This window comes from Myotis yumanensis, unplaced genomic scaffold, assembly GCF_028538775.1.
Source record: "Myotis yumanensis isolate MYYU_CA2020_CCGP unplaced genomic scaffold, mMyoYum1.0.hap1 SCAF_4, whole genome shotgun sequence".
NCBI classification, from domain to species: Eukaryota; Metazoa; Chordata; class Mammalia; order Chiroptera; family Vespertilionidae; genus Myotis; species Myotis yumanensis.
In genome coordinates this window covers 92,757,805-92,766,387 of record NW_027223755.1, presented here as the reverse complement: position 1 = coordinate 92,766,387, position 8,583 = coordinate 92,757,805, and the positions used below count along the sequence as shown (strand labels likewise).

General features: G+C 44.7%; 1 protein-coding gene across 2 annotated transcripts in view; it reads right to left on the bottom strand.

Moving 5' to 3' along the window:
• Positions 1–8,583, bottom strand: part of TXNDC11 (thioredoxin domain containing 11) — a 72,995-nt gene that overhangs the window by 1,118 nt on the left and 63,294 nt on the right. For both annotated transcript variants that reach the window (XM_070412969.1, XM_070412970.1), the window contains one exon: positions 3,832–3,912. In XM_070412969.1, coding sequence (XP_070269070.1) covers positions 3,832–3,912 — 81 coding nt within the window. The remainder of the gene's footprint in view (positions 1–3,831; positions 3,913–8,583) is intronic.

The window sequence follows — 8,583 nt, the reverse complement described above, 5'->3', positions numbered from 1 at the left end:
TGTCCTGGGGCAGAGCTGTCCCCCATCACTCCTGTGGCCATCAACAGTGCTTGGTAAAATAGGAAAAACCTGACACACTCAGCTCAGTTTCTTCAGCAAGCATTCATTCCATATTATCCAAGGCAGGAGTTCTTAACTGGAGGTGACTGTACCCCTCAAAGGACATTTGACAACATCTGGAGACATTTTGATAGCCATGATGGGGGGAAGATGTTACTGGAGCCCTGACCCTTGACAAATAGAGGAACTGAAGCTGCCTGGTCCTGAGAGCACAGGATAAGGAGGGAGGACGACATATGAAGGGGGTTTGCTCAAAGCTTAACTGCAAGTCCATTTGTAGAAAATTCCTCTTTAGAACTTGTCATTTAATTGTCTGATGAGCAAGTTTCTACCACAGATATATTTCCCTGTGTATACACAACCTAGCTGCAATACATCAAAACCACTAGTTTATGTATGAGTTGGACAAACAATGGTTATCGTCACCTTTGAGTATTAAAGAAATGGAGGTTAAGAGCAGGGCCTCCAGAAGCTGCCTGTCTGGGGCCAACTCACAGGGCTAATGCTCACTGTCAGGAGCTCCCAGACAAGTGGCTTCTCTGTGTCCCTCCACTGCCTCATCTGTAAAAGGTCAACAAGAGCACCATCTCCCTCACAGGATTGCTGTAAGGATTACACTAGTTACCCAAACGCTCAATGAGTGTCAGCTTCAAAAAACTGTTCCTTAGAAAAACCTGAAACCATTCATTAAAAACTTGCACACCCTCTCCAAACACAGAGCCAGTGGCCAAATACCTAAGAAAAGATAAAAGGTGTTCTCTTAATGGGTAAGTACTTGCCCTAGGAAATAAAAATCACAGGGAAATTAAAATCAGATATGCCCTATTTTTATACAATCTTAATGGAAACTTTCAGGTAAATGGATTAATTTCAAACATTTTGGGGATAAGTATATAACGATGCCCTCCTTAAAGCATAGTTTTCTAAACATGCAAGCTGTCTTTAAGTGGGGCCTCCCAGCCATTTTCACCTGGCCTCTGCAGGTGAGGAACAACAAGCAGAGGCTGATCTGCAGCACAAACCTGGGCAGAGAGTAAATGTGAATTAATCCCCAGGGAAAGAGCTGCTGAGAGACCAGTTTATGTACCTGGAGACAGTTACAGGACAGAAAACGACATTTCTAAGCATGCCATTTTAGAGTTCCTGGAGCAATCTTCATGAATCTACCTGATGGGTATGCTAAAATGCTTCCAGCCTTTTTATAAATAGCAAGGACAGAATGTCAACAAACTGCTTCCAAAAAAATAATCACTTTGAAAGTGTGGTGGTAAAGGTCTCACTATTTATCTGACTCTCCTCTAAGTTCACTAGGAGCATGTTTATTATGCACCTCTGGCACGATAAAAAAAATAACAGATAAAAAAGGCCAGATAAAAAAATAACAAATGGGGTCTAAGGCTCTGCTCCAAAGAAGGGGCTATCACACTGAGGGAGGGTGGGCCTGCTCCTCTGAAGAAGTGAGGTCCTTCCCCAGGGGATACATTAGGGTGAACCCTGCCACACTTCTGATATTCTAGCCCAGGGCTGGGCCACAGCACCTATATCAGTGATGGCGAACCTATGACACGCGTGTCAGAGGTGACACGTGAACTCATTTTTTTGGTTGATTTTTCTTTGTTCAATGGCATTTAAATATATAAAATAAATATCAAAAATATAAGTCTTTGTTTTACTATGGTTGCAAACATCAAAAAATTTCTATATGTGACACGGCACCAGAGTTAAGTTAGGGTTTTTCAAAATGCTGACACACCGAGCTCAAAAGGTTTGCCATCACTGACCTATATTATGAAATGTCACACAGAGTGGTGGAAGGAAGGTAGTTCTAAGATACCCCTGAACAGGAAGGCTGGCCCAGCCAGGAGCAGGAGGGACCCCGGTGGCATACTGTGTCAGAGGACAAGCTCTTTCATATGGTTTTCCTTTAATGATTATAAAATAAGATGTGCTCACTGTAGACAATTTGCAAAGGATGCAAAAAGCACACAAGAGACACCACCAGATCACCCGTAACCCTCACTCCTCCAAAACAATCATTGTCAACATCTTGACATCTTTTCTTCCCTTATGTACACATTTTAACCAGTGCAACTTTGTATTTTATCAAAACACATTTTATATTCTTTTCACTAAAAATAACATAAGTATGTATACTGTGAAAAAGGTCTTGTTACATGTTATCAAACAGTCTTTTTTATTTCCTCTTTTGTGAGCTGGCAGCTCATATCCTTTGCCCATTTACTTCCTGAGTAAACTGAACACTCACTTTGCACGAGGTAATGAGGCACTTACTTCTGATTATAATTTAATTTTGAGGAAATAAGTACAATTCCATTCCAAAGCAGTAATGCTTTAGTTTATCAAGGAAGCTCTTACCATTAAAATAGAACTGGACAGTCTTTTCATGTTCAATATTTACCTTCTTGATTTTTCAATTCAAGGAATATACTAAGGGGCTGCAGTGACCCCAAGGAGGGCGTGGAAAACAATCTCACCTCCACGCTGACTACATCAGACAACTTTAGAATGAAAGCTACTCAAGCCAGACTCAGGCCCCCAAACACACAACTCTCTGCCACCAAGTCTCTGGGTGTCTTTCCCTGTCTCCTACTATATATTCATGGATTGTAGTTGCTGAGAACTTCTTTATGCAAAGGCCAGAGCTGGATGTTATGGCTTTAATACCTTTGTAAACTGTGTTTGGAATTCTAAAATTATGTTTCATTAAATTTCATGCCCAGCCTCTAACCCATAGATGGAATTGCTAGTGTTATTGTCCATGATTCTGTGACTGTGTGGCTCTTTAAAGCTCCTTAGAAAGAAAAGGGTCATCAGGACAGTCAGTAGTACAATAGGGTGAGTCATGCTCTGTTTTTAGTGTGTGATTTGACAAGACTCTACTACCACAGGAAGTATTTCAGAAAAAATTCTTTGAGATAAAGAGGAAAAAACAAGGAAATGATTCAGTATGTATGAAGGAAGCACTCTCCTGGAAAAACACAAAAAGCAAGGCAGTGGCTACAATAAATGGTAAAAGTGAGCGCAGGAAATTAAAACAGTAAATGTCATATATGAGTTAGGGACCTCACTGAAATAACTCAGCAAATGCTTTTCCCCAGTAAAGCCATGTGACTGGGTCCTCAAGGACCCATCCTTTTAATAACAAAAGGGAAATCTGTAAAAAGGAAGAGAACATCTGGTTTATTGGCTTTGAAAGGCCAAGAGTTAATTTCCCTTCCTACCAAAACATCCACATCCACAATTGCTAAATGCCAAGTCCTATCCCTTTTGCTAATGTTCACCCCTACTTGCTGGGCTTTCAGAATAGCAGCAGTAATCACTGAACTTGGAGTAGCACTCAGACAAATACGAGCAGATCCAGGTGACAGCCCTGGGGTAGATGTTCACAGAAGTCTGCACACTTGGAGAAAAGGCTCCTTGACCCCTATTTCCTCTTTGCATTGGAGGAACAAGGTAGTCATGGCCAGGACTCAATGAGAAGTGATACGCATGAAATCTAGGACAGGCAGGCCCAACACACCTTGTAAGGCTCAATAGGTGCCTGTTGTTTTGCCCCATCACCACCACCATAATGTGACCCCAAAGCTGTTTTACCTTTTTCCCTAATAGCACATTTTTTGCACAATACATTTTATTCAAAGTAATTTAGTAATAACTAATGATTTACATATCACTTCCATTATCTTAAACCCAATTTATTTTCAGCAAAAGAATCCCATCTGCCCAAATATTGAAAAAATTCTGCATTACCTGTTACAGGGAAAAAATAAGACAGTAGGAAGTCGGTCAACCATAAATTCCCAAGGAAGATCATTCTGAGATACATCAATCCTAGAAAAGGGAAAGAAAAGAAAAAGTAAAAGACCTGGGGAAAAACTCTGACATGAAAGAACCTTGTCAAATAACTGAAGATCCTAGAGCATTTTCTTCGACCAGCCCCTTCTCAGTGAGTGCACCATTAGGTTTGAGTTGGGCACAGTTCATGCCGGATGCACTGATACTTCCAGAACATGAATCTTCCCACTTTACTTACTGAGTGGAAATGTAAAGTTGTCAAAGTAAAAATGAACTTCCCAAAAAATGCCTCACTGACAACCCTGGAGTAGTCCCACCTACCTGACAAGATCTGGACAAATACTTTAATTCCTAAATTAGCTCTGGAAAAACAAAGGAAATCATTGTGCAAAATATATCAAGCCTCTCTGAAGATGCAAGAAAACTGGAAAAAAGCCTCAGAGAGGGCACAAAAAAAAAAAAAAAAAAAAAGGAAATTGGAAAAGAAATGCTATATTTTATATTTTGTAAATCTGGACAGAGGAACCAAAAGGTGTATTTTCTTAGCAGATTTAAAATTAATTTTCTAACACAGAAAATGACATCTGTGCTAAATGACCCCACCTACCTGTGTAATTACTATTGAACTAGGTGGCAGCCACTCCTGCAGCTAGCTATAAGTGGGACATACTAAGGCTCAGCACGAAAAGAACATTCTAGAGCAGCGGTTCTCAACCTGTGGGTCGCGACCATCGGAAAACACATATAGCATATCAGATATTTACATTACGATTCATAACAGTAGCAAAATAACAGTTATGAAGTAGCAACGAAAATAATTTTATGGTTGGGGGTCACCACAACATGAGGAACTGTATTAAAGGGTCGTGGTATTAGGAAGGTTGAGAACCACTGTTCTAGAGGGAACCAATCGCTCAACCCTATTCTTGCAAATAGTGCATACAAAAGATGGAAATGTTTTGACTCATTAACTTGACAGAAATTTTCGAAAAGTATTGGTGGGATGGGATTAGTGCCATTTGTCCAAAAGGATAAAATTCACTTTAAAAAATGACATAACCAAATTATAATGTTTAAACAGCTTTACTATTAAAACAGCATTCCTGCCTACCTAAAACTAAGTTCCAGTTTTTAAACAAATGGTGAAGAACACTTTATTCTATAATCAAATGCTTTTTTCCTCCTGATTTTGGCTTCAAAGAAAGACCAAACTGTAAAATTAAAAGAAAATTATTTGTATACATCCACTCAGAATTCCATCGGACTAATCAGGACCTTCTTTCTGGGACTCTCATTTAGGCTTGGTATAGATGTCTACATATTGTTAAGAGCAGTAATCATATATTTTATCCTCTATTCTTTTCAATTAATTGTATGCAAAGCATTGTTCTAATGAGTTGGTCAGAATTCCATCAAATGCCCAACCACTAATCTACTGCTGTATACTAGTAAGTAATGTTACCATGCCTAGCTCATGCATCTATGGAAGTTCTATTTCCTTAATTCCCCAAAGTGAAATTAACTAGGTCAACAATGCGCAACTATTTTTTTGATTTCTTAGTGTTGCTAAAATGCTTTCCAAAAAGTTATATCAATTTACTTATTCTGTTAGCTACATCTAACTATGCTAATTTCACTTTATTTTATCAAAGCAAGATTCTGTCACTTAAAAACATGTTAAATTAATATGCATAAATGAAACTTATTGCTTTAATTTACATTTATTATAATTTCCCCACTTGTTTATTTACTCTCTCCTCTTACATGAAAAACCTGTTCATGCCTTTTCTTTTCTCTTTTCTTTTGTTAATCCTCACCCAAGGTTATTTTTTCCATTGATTTTTAGAGAATGTGGGGGGGAGGAGGGGAGGGGAAGAGAGAGAAACACACACACATATTGTTCAGTTGCCTCCTGCACGCACCTTGACTGGGGCTGGGGATCGAACCTGCAACCCAGGTACGTGCCCTTGACTGGGAATTGAACCCATGACCCTTTGGTGCATGGGCTGATGTAACACCAGCCAGGGCTCGTGTCCTTTCTTCACACTGGAATCCTTCTTAACTGTTTCTCCACACCCCCTCACCACTGTCTTTTATTGTGATAAATAATATGTATCACAAAACTTATGATCTTAACCATTTCTAAACGTACAGTTCAGTGGTATTAAGTATATCCATACTGCTGTGCAACCATCATCTTACAAAACAAAACTCTGTACCCATTAAACAACTTCCCATTCTATCCTCCCTGCAAACCCTGACAACCACCATCCTACTTTCTGTCTTTATGAATCAGACTACTCTTGGTGCCTCAAGAACCATACAGTATTTGTCCTTTTGTGTCTTATTTCACCTAACATTATGTCCTCATAATTCATTCATGTTGTAGTGTGTGTCAGAATTCCCTTCCATTTTAAGGCTGTACTCCATTGTATGAACCAGTTTCCCCTTAGCAGTTTCTTAAACCATTTTAATTTTTCAGGGTCTGGAGCATAAACAGTTGATTCTGAATCCTGGTCCCTCACATGTTGTGTGACTCTGGGCAAGTTACCTAATCTTTCTGTGCCTCAGTTTCCTCCTCAGTAAAAAGAGAGTGATACTCATGCCTGTTTCACTGGATGTTCTGGGATTAAGTCATAATGCATACATATATATATCCTATATAATAAAAGAGAAACATGTAAATTAACCGTCCCTCCGCTGTGCTCACCAGCCAAGCAGAGTGAGTATGCAAATTAATCTGACAAAGATGGCAGGTTAATTTGCATACATAGGCACCGGGGCAGGGCAGATGTGGGGGAAGTTCTGGCCCCGTGGCCGCTTGCACACGCACTGGCACCAGGGAGCTGGGGGTAGGGCGGCGCGCAAGAACGCCGGGGAGCCAGGGCCGGGGCCAGGGCGGCGAGCATGGGAACCGGGGAGCTGGGGGACGGGGGTGGCGCACGAGCATGCCGGGGAAGCTTCTGCCTGGTTGGTGCACGCGCGCAGGTGCTGGGGAGCCAGAGTCAGGGTGGCGCGTGCAGAAGCTGGGGGCAGGGCCTGACGAGGCGGGGAAAGCTCCCGTCCCACTGGAGTGCGTGCAGGCCAGCACCAAAAGGCCTGTGTCCCAGGGACAGGCATCCTCAAAAGCCAGGCCACCCCGAGCCTGTAGGCCCGCGCCTAAGCCCGGAGCAGCCGGGGTCCCAGAACATGACAGAGGGTGCACATTGGGCTGAAGGGACTCCCCTCCCTACCCCTCCCCCCCCCGTGCACGAATTTCGTGCACTGGGCCCCTAGCGTGTGTGTGTGTGTGTGTGTGTGTATGTGTGTGTGTGTATCCTATCTAATAAAAGAGAAACATGGTAATTAGCCATACCTCCGCTACCCTTCCCATTGGCTAATCAGGGAGATATGCAAACTAACTGCCAGCCAAGATGGCGGCCGGCAGCCAGGCAGCTTGAAGGGAACAGGGAGGCTTGCTTGCTCCAGTGATGGAGGAAGCCAGGTTCCCCGCCTGCCTTGCTGGTTGAAACATTGTAACAGCTTGCAGTTTGAAACATTGTAACAAATATAGAAGCTAAACAAAACCCCAGAAACCCGCTTTCAGTCAGCCAGGCTTCAGCCAGCAAGACCGCAACATTGTTTCGAATACAGAAGGTAAACAAAGGCCAGAAACCTGCTTTCAGCAGCCGAGCCTCAGAGAGAAAGCCGGCTCTCAGCTCCAGTGACAGGCATAGAAGGTAAATAAATGCCAGAATAAAAAAAAAAAAAGAAAAAAAGGAGAGGTTTGGAGCTTCAGTTGCCCGCCAGCCTGAAAACAGCCCTCAGCCCCTCACCCAGACTGGCCAGGCACCCCAGTGGGGCCCCCACCCTGAAGCAACAAGATGGCGGCTAATTTGCATACTGAAGGCAGGCGGCAGCAGGCAAGGCTGCCTGCAGTCTGGGACCCGGATCTGTGACCCTGCCGGGCGGGGGGCAGTGCTTGAGGCTGTCCGCGGTCTGGGACCTGGATCCATGTCCTCCTGGGTGGGGCGGCAGTGCTTGAGGCTGTCCACGGTCCCAGGACCCAGATCTGTGACCCTTCCAGATGGGGGGCACCGCAGGAGACTGTCCGCAGTCCAGGACTCGGATCTGTGACCCTGCTGGGTGGGGCGGCAGTGCTTGAGGCTGTCCACGGTCCCCAGGACCCAGATCTGTGACCCTGCCACACGGGGGGCACCGCGGGAGGCTGTCCGCAGTCCAGGACTCGGATCTGTGACCCTGCCGGGCGGGGCGGCAGTGCTTGAGGCTGTCCGCAGTCTGGGACCTGGATCCATGTCCTCGCCGGTGGGGCAGCAGTGCTTGAGGCTGTCCGCTGTCCCGGGACCCGGATCTGTGACCCTGCCAGGCGGGGGGCAGCGCTTGCAGCTGTCCGCTGTCCCTGGACCCAGATCCGTGACCCTGCGGGCGGGGGGCAGTGCTTAAGGCTGTCTGCAGTCTCAGGACCCAGATCCGTGACCCTGTCGGAGGGGGGCACCGTGGGAGGCTGTCTGCAGTCCGGGACTCGGATCTGTGACCCTGCCGGGCGGGGGGCAGTGCTTGAGGCTGTCCGTGGTCCCGGGACCCGGATCCGTGACCTGGTGGGCAGGGGGGCAGCACGCGAGGCTGTCCGTGGTCCCGGGACCCAGATCTGTGACCCTGCCAGGCGGGGATCAGTGTTTGAGGCTGTCCACGGGACCAAGACACGGA